The sequence below is a fragment of the Phacochoerus africanus genome, chromosome 7, assembly GCF_016906955.1.
Source record: "Phacochoerus africanus isolate WHEZ1 chromosome 7, ROS_Pafr_v1, whole genome shotgun sequence".
NCBI lineage: Eukaryota > Metazoa > Chordata > Mammalia > Artiodactyla > Suidae > Phacochoerus > Phacochoerus africanus.
The window spans coordinates 104,283,032-104,302,908 of NC_062550.1; the positions used below are offsets into that span (position 1 = coordinate 104,283,032).

At 44.9% G+C, this 19,877-nt stretch overlaps 1 protein-coding gene across 3 annotated transcripts in view; it reads left to right on the forward strand.

The window, feature by feature from the left end:
- Nucleotides 1-1,032: 1,032 nt before the first annotated feature.
- LIN7A (lin-7 homolog A, crumbs cell polarity complex component) overlaps nt 1,033-19,877 on the forward strand; it is a 144,407-nt gene continuing 125,562 nt past the window's right edge. For 2 of the 3 annotated variants that reach the window (XM_047788359.1, XM_047788360.1), the window contains exon 1: nt 1,198-1,326. In XM_047788359.1, the coding sequence (XP_047644315.1) occupies nt 1,245-1,326 (82 nt within the window). In that variant the 5' untranslated portion in view covers nt 1,198-1,244. Of the gene's footprint in view, nt 1,327-19,877 lie in introns of all 3 variants that reach the window. The other variant, XM_047788358.1, reaches the window with a different exon arrangement.

Genomic DNA, 19,877 nt, shown 5'->3' on the forward strand with positions numbered 1-19,877 from the left:
GAGAGAAGTATTTTACTGTAAAACAGTGTCTGTCTTGAGTAGTATATTGCTAGCCAAAACAATTCTGCTCTGTCATAGGGAAGGTGATGGGGTTGCTTGGTCATTTCCAGTCCTGAACCCAGAGTCATCACTATTGTGCTTATACAAGATTTGCATATGCCTCTTAATTTCTTGATCAAAAAATGAGAGTCCTTGCAGTGGGAAATGCCACAGTGAGCAGTGGCAAGACAGGGAAAGCAGTCTGTTCGAGTGAAGGGGTCACAGCCAACATTTGAAGGATCTAGTAATTGAATCTTGATCAACTGACTCTAAAGTCACCCTCTGAATAACATCACCTCCCACTAGATTACAGGCTACTGGAAGGCAGGACTGTATGGAAACCAGTAAGTCAGGCCATGACCGAGTGCAACTCCTGAAACATACGTCAATTAATCAGTAGTGGCAACTCTGAGTAACCACTGGCTGTGTAGATCAACCTGGAAAATTGCTAGGGATGTGTTTTTCAAACTTAGTGATGGAAACCTCTGGGTTTTTTATTTCCTGTTTTCTCTCTGTGATTTTTCATTTAAAACCATTTTCAAGAAGTTGGCTTCTAAGGTAAGTTATTTTCTAGGCAGGACACAGGTCCTTGATGGAGACCTAGGGATGGAACCTTGGCCTTAAGTCAGTTATCTTGTATGCTGTTGTAAGTCAACATTCCAAAATAAACTTTAACGGAAATTAACAGCAACTGCAATGAAATCCCCCCACATTTCTGAACTAGAAACCTTTTCTCTCTAGGGGATGGGGAGGACTCCATGGACAAATTCTCTTGATCCGAAGAAAAAAAATCATCTCTCTACCTCCCACCCCTTCCCTGCAGCCCCCTTCCTCCTTCTCCCTCCCCCAGACGCACAGACACGCTGACCATTTTATTTGAGTGGAAAGTTGAGCGAAAGCGACACCCCAGCTGCACCCCTCCAGCGCTCCTTGGGGTGGAAGAGCAAAGTTCTGGGGCAGAGGCTGCCTTCCCGGAGCCGGCGATGCGTTCCCTCTCCGATACCTGCCCCGCTTCACGCGGCGTCTGAAGGGCTGCCCGCCGCGGCACCGTTGCGTCTCCATCTGGCTGCCAACCCACCCGAGCTTTCTTTTCCTTCGCCGTCACCACCTTCCCCCCCTTCCCTCCGCCTCCCCCTCCGCGCCGTCTTCCCTCTCCGCCCCCGCCCCCAGTCTCCTCCTCTTTTTCTCACTACCAGCGGCTGCTGATGCTGAAGCCGAGCGTCCCTCCGGCTCCCACGGCAGACATGGCGACATTGACAGTGGTCCAGCCGCTCACTCTGGACAGAGGTAAGGGAGCAGCCCGCCCGCCAGGCCCCTGCGTCCGCCCTGCCAGCCCCTCTGTCCCCGCCGCCTCCACCCAGACCGCCCGCCGCGCTCAGGCCGGGGGAGCCGGGCGGTGAGGACAAGCAGAGGAGGCTTTCGCGCCGAGAGCAGGACACTTTCCTCCCCTTTCTCTGCCCGCCACGTCCCCGCTGCCCCTTGGCGCTGCCCTCGCCCGGCCCAGGGGTGCCTTCCCCGGGCTCCGGCGCCCCGCCGCCACTCCCGGCCCCTCGCCGGGTCTCCGCCCGGCCGCCGGCTTTGTTGGAGCGGAGGCGCGGGGACCGCGAGGCGCCCGCTCGGGGCTCGGGGTTGGTGAGGGCAGGGAGGAACCTCGCCACGCCGGGCGAGGGCGCCGGCCGCCGGAGACCAAGGCAGCCTGGCGAGGGAGCTGCCTGCCAGCCGGCGCGGCCGGGGGGCCCCGGAGGAAGGAAGTTTGTCCCCGCTCGGGGGGACGAGGGTCCGGCGGCTGGTGCTCGGACAGCCGCTCCGTGGCGGACAAGGCGTCCCCCGGGGTGGGGGGGGGGGCGCTGTGCCCGGGCGCACGGCTGCTGGGCTGCCGCGGCGGGGAGCTGCCCACAGCCGAAAAGGCAACGCGGAGCGCGGGCAGTAGTGCCCGGGCCGGGGCGCAGCGTCGCTGCAGCGGTGCCCGGCTCTCCTTGGGAGTCGCGCTCCGGAGGCGGCGGGCGTCGCGTCTGTCCCCGCTGCCAGGAGCTCTCTGTCAGTGGCAACTCACAGTGTCTCCTGCCCCAGCCAGCCTTGGTCTTTCTCAGCCCGGTGCCGCCCTGGTGCCCGGGCCACCCAAGCCGCTGGGACGTGGCGCAGGCTGGGTTGAAATTCACCTTCTGACCTGCGAGCCTGTGGGTCCCGCTCTCTGACTTCTTAGGGAAGCAGTGTTTGCTTCCTCCCCAGGACCTCCCCAAGCGTACGGGTGGAAGCCTCCGCTGTGATCGCGGCCTCTCTGGTGCACGGGTTCGCGGGTTTCGCTGTCCTTGCGTGGAGTTTCCTTTCTGGCTCTCGAGGTGCGGGCATGGATGCGCCGGCGTCCCAGGACTCTGCAGCGGAGGACACCTGCCTGTCCTGGTCTGCGGCGGCCGGATTTAGGACCCTGGGCGGCCATGTGAAAATGGTGTGCTCAGATGAAAATGATTTAGTCCGATGTGCCTCTAAAAATATTCTTTCTAGCGGATTAAAGGTGACTGTGGGCAAGGCAAAGGAACATCCTGCTGCGAGTACAGTGAAAAATCCAGTGAATACTCAGTGAGATGTTGCATTTGGAGAGGTTGTGTGTGACTTTCACGCAGTCTGTGGGTGCCAGAGCAGATGTTGTGTGGTGCCCATAGCAACCTTACTTGGGGTAAGAGTTGAAAAAAAAAAATTGATTGTTGGGAAATGTTGGTTTGCAAGCTAGTAAATTCCTAACAGTAGTTGAAGAGGTCAGAAATCCGTTGCATAATCCATGATTTCACCCCAATATCATCATCTGCACTAAGCAGGATAAATCCATTGCCTCTAGGAACCGAACAGATGGCAAGCTATTGGAAATTACAGATTTTCCAGGTATTTCCGTTTTACTGTAATGAACTCTGTTGTCTTCTTTCTAAATAATGGTTTTTAAACATCCCAAGTGAAACCACTGCATAAGGAGAGAAACAAACCAACCAACCCCAAGAAAATTGCCTTCCTGACCAATTTTACGGACTACCTCTACTGCCAACATTTTACTTAGGGGGGGTTTACTTTAAATGCTTGGCTCAGGTATGGAGAGGAAATGCAGTCAGACTAAGATCTAGTCTTAAAGCTGGTTCTTAGTCACAGCCAGACTGTACCCTTCCTTTCCTGGGGTGATTAGGTTCCTGGAATGAGTAGCTCAAGAAACAAGTTGAGTGAGACAGTGAACGTATCTGAATAAATTCACCAGCAGCTGACTTCTAGGTCTGTACTTTACAGACGGTGGGTTATTGGCGTCATCACTGTCCATGAAGCCAATACCTAAGTAATTTTCTCTCTGCCTTATTAAGATATGTTCAACTGATTAATCACAAGTTGATGAAATAATCCTTTGAAAGATTTCCTACAAAAAATAATCCTTCTTATTTTATAAACATATAAATTGTATATTTTATAAAAAATACTTACCTGACGCCTACTTCTAACTCTGATTTTCCTTTCTTTGGGCATCTGTTTTCCTCCATGCCACATAAGAAGTTTGTATTAAATGATTTTGATACGGTGCAGCTTTAACGGTCTAGAATTCAGTGAATTAAAATGAGGACTCAGTGTCTGGTCACCTCTTTTCCAGATCACCTCCTCTCCTGCCTCTTCCAGGGGTCCTTTACTGTGCTCTGATATCATCCCCTGCTTTAGCCCCATCAAAGCATTCCTTGAACTCTGTTGTGTTATCTCCTCATTGCCCGGAGCTTCTTGGGGGAGGAGATCATTTCTAAATTCATCTTTGTATTCTCCCTGCTTGCCATAGGCCCTAATCACCGTAGAAGGTCAAAAATTAATGTAAATGAATGTAAGTGAACTAAAGGCTAAACTAACTCCAGCACTGTTAAAATATAGGAGTCTCATAGTGCACTGAGGTATGGCTCGTAGACTCATACCATTTTGACTCTGGGAAGAATGGCAGGGCCAGCATAGGCCAATGGGTCTTAACCTCTTTTCCCCCCATGCACTTGAAGGATTCCCATGGGCAACCATAGCTCACTAAGCTGTGATTAGTAACCAGGGGGGAGTGTGGCAGGTGGGCAAAGGAGAAAGGAAAGAAGATGCTGAATAAAGCCTCTCAAGGGCTTCTCATCAAGCAAACCTGAATACATAATCCATCTGCATTCCGCTGGTTCTTTTCTAGCATCTGCATTTTTCAAATGAAAAACAGGAAAGAAGCAATGATAAGAGTTGTTTTCAGAGTTACTCTACTAGTTAGTGGGGAGTGTTATGCTAAAATCGAATTTTTCTTGTTTGAGGCCCTTTGGCATTATGAAATGTTTCATCTGGAATCTTCAGGGCAGAGGTTTTAAGCAAATTCATGAAAGATATAGGTTGAAATTAAGATTGACCCCTCCCAGAACTCAAAAGATATTACCTGAAAATATTAAGCTCAGAAGTCTGTGCTGCCTTCTTGGGTCTCGTCTGAGAAGCAAGTGTTTGCCAGAACCGGGCCAGACCCCGAAAGGGAAGACAGGGTGACTTCAACGTTCACTGCTCTGGGAATGTCTTAAGCTCTTTTCCATCTGCCAGCAAGACCTCATGTTAACTCTGTGGGGCCTCTACGTGGCTATGGTAGGGCGAGGTTCCTGTTGACTCTGGTCACAAGCCTTGGGATTCCTCATTTACTTCCCGAGCGCTGACTGCAAGTCAGACCCTGCCGTGGGATCGGTACATACTCATGAGCGGAACAGACTACCACGTAGTCTTCATGGTAATTAGAGCCTAAGAGAGAAATGAGACACAGGTGCACGCGCACACACGCGCGCACACACACACACACACTCATGCAAACCATTCATTCAGTCAATAAGTATTCATTTCTCATCTACTATATACAAGATGCTAAGAGTCTAGTGGGGCAAAATAATAAGTATGAAATTGATTCATTCGACAAATGAGTATTGAGTGTCCGCCTTATAACAAGCACTGTTTTAAGGCATGTGACAGTCCTAATGAGCCAAGTAGATAAAGTCTCGTGGGGTTTACATGCTAATGAGGGAATCACACACGGAGCATGTACATAGATAACTGTAAGTGCTAGTCAGTAAAACTAAGACTGGATCAGGGAGAGGATGGCTGCTGATGGAAACATGGTAGTCAAGGAAGGCCCCTTACTCTGCGTTGGTGACAAGGAGAAAAGACCTGATGACAGCGAGGAAGCAAACTTTGCAGATACCTGGAAGCAGGTGCTCTGGAGAAGGACCACAGGTGTGCATCTTGGGAGCATCTAGAAAGTCAGTGTGAAAAATGGGAGCAGAAGGAAGAGTGATGGAAAACAAGATTTGTGAATTGGTGGCCAGGGGCCCGATGATAGAATTTATAATTAGGATTGTGGGTTAGTTGAAAATACGAAATGCTCTGAACACAATAAATATGACACGAGGGTTGAGAATAACAGGGAAGGACCTGTTTAGATGGTGTTGATCAAGGAAGGCTTGCTCTGAAAGTAAAATTTAAACTGAGTTCTGATGTGTTAATATGATCCTTTGGAAAAGCTTTCCGGAGAGGGATGACTACTCAAGAGCAGCTCCGCATGTACAGCCTGGCTGCCATCCTGTTAATGCCTCCATGACCAAGCAAAAGACTGAAACAAAGTCACTCTAAGGATGCATCTGAGGTAGAAACTTGGTTATAAGAAAATCTGTATATCAGCTTTTTGCATCTTACTGCTTTACTAAAACACCATATATTATTAGATTTTCAAAGATATACTGATCATTATCATTATAACTGACATATCACTATGCATCGATCTACTTATTGAACCCAAATGGTCATAATATGAGATATATTCATTTTCAGTCTCATACAGAATGTTAGACTGTGATGTGGGAAGTAGTACTTGTAATTTACCGGTAATTTACCCTTGTGGTAAAGAGAAGATGCTGCTAAGGAGATTAGTGTGGAATCATCTCTTCCACAATTTATAATGTCCAGAGCAATTCTTCCCGACGCCTTTGCCCAGATTTAATCTCTAAAACCAGGAATGACCTTCAACTAAAATCAAGGAACAGAATAGGTGCAAGCCATGATACGTAACACAGTGTCACAACAAAGACCATAGGGATACTTCACTGAATTAAATGCTGCGTGGATTCAGCTGTTGTCCTTTAGTCCAATAGCTCCAGCCCTCCTTCACTTTCCATCTCAAGGCCAGAAAGGATAATACGATAGATTTAAAAATTTACTTCTGCTTACCTTTCCCCCTAGTTTTAAGCAGAATGGCTTTTTTAAAAATCATGACTTATAGCGACGTCTTCATATGACTTACAGAGAAGATTTACAAAATCAACGTTGAGAGAAAAGTGAATAATTAAAACAATTTCTAGGAGTAATTGAGTTGTATAACTTCAGATACTTAGAATTTGCTTATTACATGATCAATAGCTAACAATCTGCATTTAGGCCCCTATATAAAATAAAATGCTGGTGTCACCATCTCTGAAATTTTCTGTGAGTTAAATTCAGCTTGGATATATTGCAGAAATGTAAATTTAAATATTTATTTCTTGGATTCTGAAATAATTTGTAACCTAAAATATTGATTAAACAAGTCTTGATGTGCTTTCTCTTTTAAAAATGAAAACCTTTGTCCTTTAAAAATTCTAATTGGAGCTGGTAGATGCAACATGTTGCATTTGGAGTGGATGAGCAATGAAATCCTGCCGTAGAGCACAGGGAACTACGTCCAACCACTTGTGATAGAACGTGGTGGAGGATAGTGTAAGAAAAAGAATATGCGTACACACACACACACACACATACCCAAAATGTGTGTGTGTGTGTGTGTGTATAAAACTGGGTCACTTTGCTGTACAGCAAGACGTTGTAAATTAACTATAATAAGTTTTTTTTTGTCTTTTTTCTATTTCTTTGGGCCGCTCCCGGGGCATATGGAGGTTCCCGGGCTAGGGGTCGAATCGGAGCTGTAGCCACCGGCCTACACCAGAGCCACAGCAACGCGGGATCCGAGCCGCGTCTGCAACCTACACCACAGCTCACGGCAACGCCGGATCCTTAACCCACTGAGCAAGGGCAGGGACGGAACCCGCAATCTCATGGTTCCTAGTCGGATTCGTTAACCACTGCGCCACGATGGGAACTCCAGATTTTTTTTAAAAAATTAAAAATAAAAATTCTAATATAAAACCAAGAGGCTTTATTTTGTGGATTTCAATGTTTTGAAAAAACAAAACAAAACAAAACATGAGAGCAGAGGCTGAATGGTGCCACAATTTTCATAGAATTTGTGATACATTGCATTTTTTCTCACTTCTCTTTTCAAAGCAAGCAGTGCTTATTACTTCATGTATTTCCCAATTCAAGCCTTGGGCAGCCTATAGCTTTTCTAATCAGCTATATTCACCAGTTTTTATAAAATCTGTATTTGCCTGAAAATTGCTCTTTTTCATAGTGCAAAGGGGTTTTCCTCTTCTGTCTCTCTCTTTGCTATTATTAATTAATTAATTAATTAATTTATTAGCATGAGGAGAAATTAAGGAGGAAGAAAAGTAAAAATTAGTTTTATGTTGTTTTAAAATTTTATTCCTTGGAGTTCCCGTTGTGGAGCAGTGGAAACGAATCTGACTAGTAACCATGAGGTTGCAGGGTGAATCCCTGGCCTCACTCAGTGGGTTAAGGATCCAGTGTTGCTGTGAGCTGTGGTGTAGGTCGCAGATGTGGTTCGGATCCTGCTTGGCTGTGGCTGTGGCGTAGGCCAGTAGCTGTAGTTCCAATCAGACTCCTAGCCTGGGAACCGCCACATGCCTCGGGTATGGCTTTAAAAAGCAAAAATAAAATAAAGTAAAATAAAATAAAATAAAATAAAATTGTATACCTTTATGATTGGGGGGTAGAGGAAAGAGAGAGGGGCTGACTGTATTTTATGGCTCTTGTCCTAAAGCCTTTTCACATAAGCAGCCAGATATGATTTTGCCTGCAAACATTATTTGCTTACTTTCTCATATTTTCTGTAAGCTTCACTGAACATTTTAAAAATACATTTTATTGAATATTTTTCTTTTCTTCATTCTTTTTCTTTTTCTTTTTTTTGCTAATTGGCCTTTGAGTTTCTTTTTGCACCATATAGTTACAGAATATTTCCCATGAGTCATGTCACGTTAACCTTTTCTTTTTCTTTGATAATGAAAAGTTGCAAAGAAAAGGAATCAAATTTCTGGAGTCTTAATAATTGAAAAATATATTTGCCAGGAGTTCCCATGGTGACTCAGCAGTTTATGAACCCGACTGGGATCCATGAGGACGTGGGTTCAATACCTGGACTTGCTCAGTGGGTTAAGGATCCAGCATTGCCTTGAGCTGTGGTGACAGACCGGGCTTGGACCCCACATTGCTGTGGCTGTGGTGTAGACTGGCAGCTGCAGCTCCGATTAGATACCTAGCCTGGGAACTTCCATATGCAGCAGGTGCAGCCCTCAAGAGCCAAAAATAATTTTTTTCCCACTTAATGAGAGTTTTATACACAGTTTTACAATTAAAATTAAGAAGTTAATAATCTAGCTTTCTGAAGAGAAACAGAAATCTGGTGAATACCATCTAGTTTGGTGTATCAGCTGTTCTATCTCTGAGATTTATTTCGTGTCCTGTGGTCATTTATGAAACTAATGCTTTTGCTTTTGAGGGGCTTTTTCAGGATCACAGCTAGGGCATGGCGATTTAATAGGGAAAAGAAAACATTCAGAGAGTCATAGCAAATGGGAAGATATGTATACTTATATTGGGTATTTGGGATGCTATTAAGGGCACAAAGCCATTACCTCTTGGAAAGAGTTCTTTTCTTAGTCCTGACGTCTGTCTGTTAGGATATAGTCTTCATCAAGTCAGAGTCGATGCTGGATTTGTTTATATAGAGCCCAGCATACTGTCTGGCACATAGTTGGCACACTTTTTAGTATCGGTTGATTTATTAGATAAACGAACGAATGAAACTGACGTAGCTGGACTAGCTATAATGAAGTCATTCTTAAGGATTAAAAAAAAAAAAAAAGCATCTTCTAGCCTACGGTAATGTAAGAATGGTGGCTACCTTACTTTACCTCTTTGCTTTGTGTGTGTGTGTGTGTGTGTGTGTGTGTGTGTGTAGCAGACCTAAAAGTGGAATGATCTCCAGGGCCAAGAGAGGATGTGAGGTGCTGGTGTTAATATTTGTAGCCTACTTCCATTGCTTGCGTCCGCCTCCTATCTTAACTTGTTAACTGAACCAGGCAAGTGAATGCCAGAATACAACTACAAAGTTAAAAAAGAAATTAAAAAAAAAAAAAAAGAATCCTCCACACAGGTAAACTAAATTTCCTTACTTTTTTATTTTTTTTAATTTTTTTATTTTTTTGTCTCTTTGCTATTTCTTGGGCCGCTCCCGCAGCATTTGGAGGTTCCCAGGCTAGGGGTTGAATCGGATCTGTAGCCGCCGGCCTACGCCAGAGCCACAGCAACGCGGGATCCGAGCCGCGTCTGCAACCTACACCGCAGCTCACGGCAACGCCAGATCGTTAACCCACTGAGCAAGGGCAGGGACCGAACCCGCAACCTCATGGTTCCTAGTCGGGTTCGTGAACCACTGCGCCACGACGGGAACTCCTCCTTACTTTTTTTTAAAAAAAGCCATAGATGGATGAATGATAGAGCTGTGTCCTGATAAACAAATTTAAATGAATTTAATTTGAGGGAATCTGTGTTAGAAAATATAAAGGCAACGTTAAAAAGTCATGTTGGTCACACCGGTGCTTTACTTGTGGTATAGGTGATGAGTTTTTTTTTTCCCGTGACTTGAGTTTCACTAAGTAATGTGCTCGCTGAATTTGAAGACTTGCTTAATACGAGTAAATATGCCCAAAGACTATTTGATAAAGTTTATGTTTCTTTCCCCATTTTTGAAAGTTTTATTGAAGTATAGTTGATTTACTACGTTGTGATAATTTCTGCTGCTCAACAGTCTGACCCAGTTATATGTGTACACACGTCAGATTCTTTTCCCGCATAGATTATCGTGGAAAACCGGGTAGAGTTCTCTGTGCTACTCAGCAGGTCCCTGTTGGCCAGTCATTCCACATACCTCAGTGAGCGTGTGCCGGTCCCCAAACCCAAGTCACACCCCCCGTCCACCCCCCGCCAAATGTCCCTTTTGGTGACGGTAAGTTTGTTTTCAAAGTCTATGAGTTTGTTTCGGTCATGAAAATTGGTCCATTTGTATTATTTTTTGGATTCCCATATAAGTGATATCATATGTTTGTCTTTCACCGTCTGACCAACTTTACTTAGCATGATTATCTCTAGACCCATCCATGCTTCTGCAAATGGCATTATTTTGTTCTTCTTTATGGTTGAGTCATATCCCATTGTATATGTATCTCACATCTTCTTTTTTTTATTTTATTTTTTTTTAATTATTTATTATTATTTTTTTCCCCACTGTACAGCAAGGGGGTCAGGTTATCTTTACATGTATACATTACAATTACATTTTTCCCCCAGCCTTTCTTCTGTTGCAACATGAGTATCTAGACAAAGTTATCAATGCTATTCAGCAGGATCTCCTTGTAAATCTATTCTAAGTTGTGTCTGATAAGTCCAAGTTCCCGATCCCTCCCACTCCCTCCCCCTCCCGTCAGGCAGCCACAAGTCTCTTCTCCAAGTCCATGATTTTCTTTTCTGAGGAGATGTTCATTTGTGCTGGATATTAGATTCCAGTTATAAGTGATATCATATGGGATTTGTCTTTGTCTTTCTGGCTCATTTCACTCAGTATGAGGTTCTCTAGCTCCATCCACGTTGCTGCAAATGGCATTATGTCATTCTTTCTTATGACTGAGTAGTATTCCATTGTGTATATATACCACATCTTTCGAATCCAATCATCTGTTGTGTATCTCACATCTTCTTTATCCATTTCCTCTATCAATGGACATTTAGGTTGCTTCCATGTCTTGGCTATTGTGAATAGTGCTGCAATGAACTTTGGGGTGCATGTCTTTTTGAAATATGCTTTTCTCCAGATAGATGCCCCAGGAGTTGGATTGCTGGATCGTATGGTAGTTCTGTTTTTAGTTTCGTGAGGAACTTCCCTACTGGTTTTACCTGTTTACATTTTTCCTTGGTGGTTTTACCAATTAACATTGCCACCAACAGTGTAAGAGGGTTCCCTTTTCTCTGCACCCTCTCCAACATGTACTGTTGGTAAACTTTTTGATGATGGCCACCGCTAATTACTAAGGAAATGCAAATCACAACTACCATGAAGTATCACCTTACACCAGCCAGAAAAATTTACGTTGAATTAAAACTTATACTGAAGTTATACTCAAATCACATCTGTCTTAGAAAAAGAGAGCTTCTAATTTAGACTAGGAGTAATTTGCCCTAGAAACACCATAGCTATTCCAAGTCTAACGAGTTCTGATATTTTTATTTACTTGCCTAGAGCAGTGATGGTTATGGTATTTCAGCATAAAATCTTTTGTTTTTAATCAAAGAATCGTCTTTCATCCGAAAAGGAAAAAAGGATAGGATAATGGGAATCACAGAATGGCAATAAAATTTAGACCCCCAAGTTAGATGGGGAGAAAACTCCATCAAAACGCGGCTGAGTTTGGGAGTATGGCTGAGAGAGGCTGAAAGTGCTTTTTGAGGAAAGTCGTCAAAGAGCCATGATTGCTGATGGACACATGTCCTGGCTTCCAGGAAGGTGCTGACGATGGTTTGGCAACAAGTAGACCAATCTACTTGTTGCCGCCTGGAAGAACAATCGCATGTACTAATAAGAAGGATGTGATACTGGCACTTGAGAAAGAACGTGGTGATCCCGCAGAGCCTACGTGGGATCTTTCAGGACAGGTCTTTGCAAATTTCAGGGGTGTGCTCTAGCAGTCCTGTATACTCATGACATCACACCTTTCGTAGAAGCCTTGTGCAAAGTGTAAGGGATGTGACGTGCTTGATTGCACTCTGGGACTTCTCCTGGTTAGAACCCAATTCCAAGGCAGCTTGGTTCTCTCTCCTGTTTAACATGGTTCCAATATTTTGGATGTGTGCCATGGAGGATTTTTTTATTGGCGACATAGAGCTAGGAAGAATAGCAACGAATTTGGCCAACGAAATCAGTTTCTAAAACTATACCTAGCTTAGAGGTTGGGATTAACAGACACAAACTACTGTATATAAGACAGATAAACAACCTGGTCCTACTGCATCGCACAGGGAACTGTATTCAATGTCCTATAATAAACTATAATGGAAAAGAATCTGAAAAGGAGTATATATAAACTAACACGACATTGTAAATTAACTATGTCTCAATTAAATATAAATAACAAATCTATAGAGAAAATTTAAAGATCATATCCGTTATTCACTGGTCTTAAGTCAATTTCTTATACCAAATAGAGAAAAAAACCATGATATGATAGCAACACCTCGAAGTTAAACACATATAATGTTTAAGTTTAATAGCCAGTTAAGCTCACAAGTTTAGATATTTTTTAACGTATAATAAGAGTGTAATGCTGTTTTTCAATAAAAGACATCTGCCAAAGTCTCTTAAAGATATTATTTTTAAAAAATTATACCTAGGAGTTGCCATTGTGGCGCAGCGGAAATGAATCTGACTAGGAACCGTGAGGTTTCGGGTTTGATCCCTGGCCTCGCTCAGTGGGTTAAGGATCTGGCATTGCTGTGGCTGTGGTGTGGGCCGACAGCTGTAGCTCCAATTAGACCCCTAGTCTTGGAACCTCCATATGCTGTGGGTACGGCCGTAAAAACAACAACAACAACAACAAAAAAAAAAAAACCAAAAAAACAAAACAAACAAACAAACAGCTTATACCTAGCTTGGATAGGTTACAATACAGGAGATAAATTTTAGTGAAAATGAATGCACTCTTCCCTCATTGATTCATGCATTCATCAGGAAAAGGGAGCCACACTGCCCCCCTGAACCCCACTCAACCACCTTGAAAACCTCAAACAGGCCCTCTGCCTCTGTCAGGTCATGGTGATTCCGTGCTGGGCTGAGGCGGGGATGATTTGGTGTGGCAGGTAACACATGCACGCGAGAGAGCCAGCCTGCCTGGGTTGGAAGCTGAGCTTGTCCAATTCCTAGCTCTGTAATTTCCAGTGTTCCCAGACTATTGACTCTGTTTTCTTGTCTGTGAAAGGGCAAATGATAAAAATAGCAATGCCCTCATAGAACAGTTGACTTTAAAGGCGTTAATATGGATAAAATACTTAGAACAGGCCTGACCCATATAGCCATTCAACATGAATTATTTCTCCCCTGAGTCCTTACAGTCCTGCAGTCTTCGTTCCAACATCCATGGGGAGTTAGTTCCGGGATCCCCGCGGTTACCAAAACCTGAGGATGCTCAAGTCCCTTATATACAACGTGTGGCACTATTAGCCGTTATATCCTTGGGTTCTGCGTCTGCAGAGTCAAAAGCAACCATCTATTTGCAGTTGGTTAAATCCATACATGTAGGACCTAAGGATATGGAGAGCCAGCTGTATTCTCATCCTATTGCCAGGGGGCAGGGACAGATACCAGGTCTTTGAGCTCTACAGGACAGAGATTGTATTTATTTTGGTGTTCTCTAGCAGCAGGAAGCCTTTGGAGATGCCTAGAGGTCAAAGCAAAAAGTTCTTGTATAAACACCACATCCATCAGCTCCCTCTTTCCGTCAAATCACTTTTTTCTTGGTGCTCCTATAATATTGTTTTTCCTAATTATACTAGAGCACTTACTTACCGCATGATACGAACTTTTTTTTTCTGCTGTCGCCCTAACAGTAGTAAGTTATTTATTTTCATGCTTCTATACTCTTGCCTATCATAGGGTCTGGAGGCGAGTGTGCAAATGTATGCCGAATAAGTTAGTGGGGCTTTTCTTCAAATACTGCATAGCTTCAGGGGGTAAACTAGGTAAGTTCGCCAAGGGTGTAAGATGACAGATTTTTTCTTCAAAAAAACCTTCCCTACATTTATTCTGTTCAAAATTAGAATGGATGCCTTCCGGGAATTCGTGAACATCCTATTACCATATTCCTGGAAAAAGTACGGGTGAAACTTGAATGACAAATTGGAAAAGTTGTTTCTCATGGACTTTTAGATTCAGTCATTTTAAGGACAGGGACTAGAGTTTTCGTCGACATTCAGGGTTTAATTTCCTCTTTATCTGCAGATATCCAGCGCGTACTAGGCAATTGGCTGCGGAAAATATAACCAAGAGGGACTTTCTGACTCCTGTTTGGTGCTGTTTTAACTGTGAAGCGTCCCACGAGGCTGACAGAGGCACACACATGCCAGGCGTGGGTGTGGGTGCTGGAGCCAGATGTCTGGGTTCAGTCTTACCTATGCCTGCCTCTTGCTTAGCTCTGTGACCTTGGCCTGTTAGTATCTTCTCCTGCACTTTGCTTCTCATGTATGACATGGAAAATAAGCGGAGTCTCTCCCTCTTAAGATTACTATAAAAATCGCCTGAGAAAACGTATGCAAGGGCTTAGAACACTGCCAGGTCCATAGTAAGCACTCAGTTCTTACTGATTTTTCTCATGTCTTCTCCCCAGGGCCTGAGTTTTTCCCAGCGCAATGAATGAAGAGAGTACCAGCTTCAGATCTAGACAGATAGGGATTTGAATGGCAATGCTGCCGCTTACTCTCTATGGAAGCTTCGAATACTGCTTCCTCTTTCCATAGTCTATTTCTTTCCTTCTCAGTGGAGGAGTAATGACGCCTTCTGTGTATGGTGCTACCGGCCTTGGGCCCTTCCCTCGCTTAGCCTTGCCAGGAAGAGTGAATGAGACTCGGCCATGGGCGGATGCCAAATCAAAGACTAGGGGTAGAGGCTTCATCGCAGGGAAGACAGATAGGGAACAGAGAAGTTATGATAATAAAGTTTGAGTATTATAATAACAGCTCAAATATATTGAGCTGTTATTATACTACTACATGCCAGGCGCTGTGCTCAGAGCTTTCCACGTTTCCCTTCCATTGTGCTGGCAATCTTCGCAGCAAATGCTGTTAGTGTTTTGAAGACGTGGGAACCGAGGCAGAAAGAAGCTAAATAAAGGGACTGGGGCTCCGGCTGGTTGATATTTGAGGCCTTGAGCTTAATCATTATGTTACACTGTGGAGACCCAGTACGTAGGCCTGTAACAGGGTCTATAACAAGGCTTGAGGAGCTTGAACTTGTAAGGGAGGGCAGACACAGAGGTGCTTGCAGAGGCTTCAAAGAACAGACAGACCAGGAGAGCACGGTGCCCAGAAGAAAGGGAAAGAACTTTATGCCGCTCTTACAAAAGGGATGTATACTCATGTTGGTAGAGACGAATTGAAGTGATGTATTTTAAAAGTCTAGCAGCGTCATTTGAAAATAGCAGGTGTTTCATAAATGATCGTGCTTATTAATCATGGTTATTAGCTGCTTAGTACAAAAGATCAAAATACCCATGTACGGACTTATAAGGAAGCGCGAGCGTCATTCGGTTCCTTCTCCTGCGAACCGAGAGATAATGACTGTGACATTCACGTTACCTTTCAGTGCTCTGTCGGGAGCACATAAAACTTCTTTATAGACCTGAAATTTTGACAGGCTCACAGAAAGGAGTGGAAAAAGTGATCAGGCCTCCTGGGCCCCTTTCCCTCCAATCTTTGCCTTTAAGCGGACAAGTACAGCAGAACCTGAGTTTCAGGCACGCAGAGAAAATTGTGGCTTCTCTTTTTCCTCCAGGGTTGACTCCAGCTGTCCCGAAGGGCACAAACACACACTGTGTGCCATGATCATTAAAATAAATGCCTTGAAGTTTTCATACATGTTTCAGGAATTCCTGTCGTGGCTTAGTGGTTAACCACTCCAACTAGGAACCACGAGGTGGCGGGTTCCATCCCTGGCCTCACTCAGTGGGTTGAGGATCCGGCGCTGCCGTGAGCTGTGGTGTAAGGTCACAGACTGGGCTTGGATCCCGAGTGGCTGTGGCTCTGGTGTAGGCCAGTGGCTACAGCTCCGATTAGATCCCTAGCCTGGGAACCTCCATGTGCCGTGGTTGCGGCCTTAGAAAAGAGAAAAAAGACAAAAAAAAAATGTTTCACTGGCCCCAGCAATGCCGTATTTGCCTAGCATTAACTGTGAGGAGATGATCCACCTGCATAAACCTTACAGATAACTGAAAATTACTCCTGTAGGCCCAAATGATTCATTTTTAACCATTTTAACCTGAACATGCAGGATCCATTTCCTTTCCTTCTTTGGTACAGCGTATGTTCCCTAGAAAATGGGGGTTTTGTAAAGGAACAGCGAAGGACAAACAAGAAAGGCAGTAAAACAATGCATAGTCCTAAAAGGATGATGTGGTATTGACTTGCATGGCTCAAAGGGAAATTCTGCATCCCCTCCAGCTTTTCGGACCTGGTTTAGTGAATTGAGGTCGACAGATACACGCCTCCAGATACATAAGGTATCCGGATCAGGTAGACACTCACTTCTGATGTCACACATTTTCCGAGTATGGACAGTTTGGCACCCAAAGGATAACTTCGAGTAGCAAAGTATTAAGACCGTGTTTGCTGGAGACTGAAGCGTCTCTCCCTTCCCCGTTCCTGTGTTTAATCCCAAGCCCCCGGTGAGACAGGATTGGGAGGTGGGCCCTCGGGACGTAGAGGGTGTAGATGAGGTCCTAGTGCTCTTTCTTGGCCAAGTGGGCGCACCTCCGAAAGGCGGACGGCCACAAGCCAGGCAGGGACTCTCCTCAGAAGCTGGCGCCTGCTCGCCCCTTGAGCTTGAACTTCCCACCCTCTTGAACTGTGAGAAATGAAAGTCTGTTTTTGTAAGCCATCTAGGCTATGTGTGTGATAGCAGTTGGGGCTAAGACAGTGTAGCAGTCATCGCATGATCTTGGCCTCAGCAATCCCCTATTCTAAGTAGTGGCACAAATTAGCCATAGGCAAGGTGAGCTGAACACAGATGCACATTCAGGTATACCTAACATCCTGGTCCTGTTTCTTTCATTTTTCCCCCTTTGTTTTATGTGTACTAACAAGATTTCGAAGCTGCTTCTCTTGATGGTTCTCCATTATTTTCAAATACATGGAATTATTTAAATATATTTAATTTTTTTTTTCTTAGAAGTTTTCTCCTGGATTTTTTTTTTTTTGACCCTCAGCATAGACATATGGAGGTTCCCAGGCTAGGGGTTGAATCAGAGCTGTAGCAATGCCAACACCAGATCCGAGACACGTCTACAACCTGCACCACAGTTCACGGCAACGCCGGATCCTCAGCCCACTGATCGAGGCCAAGGATTGAACCCGCAACCTCATGGTTGCCAGTTGGGTTTGTTAATGACCGAGCCATGACGGGAACTCCTGGATGATTTTTAAAATGGGATTTTCTTTTTTTAATTTGTAAATTGCACATCTTCCAAATGTAAAGGAGCTATGGCGAGTCAGGTTTCTTCTATTCAAATAGTGTTTTCCTGATCTAATACTGATGTAGCCCTTTGCGTAGTTTGCTGTCTTTCTTTTATTGTTTGTAGCGGGAGGCCTGGGGTTGACAGTGTGTGTCTTTAATAATTTATCACTGCCTTCCTTCAGGCAGCATCCTTCCAATTGCTCCCGCATGCCATTTGTGCGATTTTATATCTGTGCTGCGAATCCATAATTTATTGCTGCTAATTATGAGTTCCATCAGGGCTCCCACGTTAGAGCCCCCATACCACATCTAGCCTGTGAGCTAAAAGTGGCTTTTCCTTGTTTGCAATGGTTGGAAAACTCAAAGAAAAATATTTTGTGATGCGCGAACATTGTATTAGATTCGATGTTCCATGTTTATAAGTAAAGTTTTATTGGCACACAGTCACGCTCATGCACTGACACAGTGGCTCTGGCTGCTTTCAGGCTGCAGTGGCAGAGGAGTTGTGACGGGAATCCCTCGGTCTGCAAAGCTTCGACTATTTACTCTCAGACTCTACAGAAAATGCCTGCCAACCTCTGCTTTTGGGCACTAAAACGTAGAAAAGAGAGACTGGCTTTTATATTCACATTCAAGGAAACCATTTAAGTTGCTTCCCCTTTTAAGCAGCTTCCAGCCTTCCTTGTACACTGGTGGCCCGAGTGGGCGTCCCTCCTTGATCCTACATGCCCTGAGGGGTAGGTGGCTGTTTGGTTCTTGGGTGACTCTGGGGTGAGAGTGCTGAACCCCAACCACTTGATGTAAGTCCCCAGAGTTTTTCCCTTTGGAGACAGAAATCTGCAAAGAGACTGAGAGCAGGGAGGCAAATCAAGTGTTTATTGGGAGAGAAGAGAGAAGGTGGGTGTGGAGAAAGCACAGGCGGGCTTTGGGTGGGGGTGGGGGTGGGGGGTAGGGGGAGACACAGAGACAGACCCGCAAGAGCAAGAGAGGAAGAGAGCTCTACACGCTTTGGCCAGGCCTCCTCTGGCCAGTCATCTTGCCTCGTCTCGCCCTGAGCCCACGTTTGGTCTGACTCAGGGCCCTTCCCCCGTGCATGCACATCTTTTAGCCAGTTCCACTGTCAGGGTTTCTGGGAAGTTGGCAGGATGTACGATGGTGTGGTGCCCCTCCTGCTTCTGACTCCTGAGGGACCTTCCTGCCGGCATGTAGCTCTGGAGGTCTCCTTGGCCTGAGAGGGAGAAAGAGGTGGCCTCTTTTATCCAAGCAGCAAGGATGCAGCTCCTCCTTGCTCCTGCCATAATCATTATCTTGCAGGTTTCTGCCCACAGGGGACAGAGGAAGGTTGCTGGGCCTGGGACCCATCTACCTCCTTGTTTCAGTTTCTTGTACTCACGAGCCTGGTGGTGGGGTCCGAGGAGCCTCTCTGCTGTGCTGGCCCAGCCTTGGTCTCTGGAAGACACTGTGCCTGAGTCTCAGGGATGGGGCTTTCATAGTGATCCTGCCTCTCCCACATCTTCCAGACTAAACTCTGCCTTTGTCGTTGGAGGCTCTTGTGCTGGGAGAGCTTCCTGCCCCTTACCCAGGGGTAGGGACCTCTAGGAGCATGGGTGTAGGATGCTGGAACTGGCATTGTCTCCTGCCTCCCTCTCCTTCCTCCTGGGATAGAGAGCTTTTTCTTTTATCCATCTCCAAGTCATAGTGGGTCTTCCTCTACTCTCAACTGTGATCTGGTCTTTCTCATGAGCTCCCTGTAAAAGTTTGTGGGGAAAAAAAATGTCTATGAGTATTTGCCACTCCCGTAAGTTTTATATTGTCATGGGCGCTCACATTGGGACTTTCCCCTCTCTGTTAAACATTTTAGCTGAATTCTCCTTCCCCACTTATATGGCACCCAGTGTCTCTTCTGCCACAGATGAACGAGCCTGTGCTGGGTGTGAGCCTGGCTCACCACTGTCTGCTGGAATGGGTTTCTATTCCTGTTAGATATTCTATTAGTTATTCGCTTACTGTTTTGCAGAGTTAACTCATGCTTTGTGGGTTATAATTTACACTAACCTACGTAAATGAGTAAGAAATTGTGTCAGTTGGGAAGATAGACGTGGAAAGCATTTCTGCAGCCAGGTTAACTTTTGGTATTTGTTTGCACATCTGAGCAACTGTTTCGTTAGGTGGACTGTCTTTATGTTGTTGCACACATTTCACACTGAAATCCAATCTAAAGACGAATTTGAGTGAATCTGTAATAGGGCAGACAGAGCCTAACACAGAACCTTTCCTATTATAAACATCGAGATGTTCTAGATAAAATCTAACAATTAAAAAACTACCTGTAGGAGTTCCCGCTGCACCACAGGTTAAGGATCCAGAGTTGTCTCTGAGGCAGCTCAAGTTA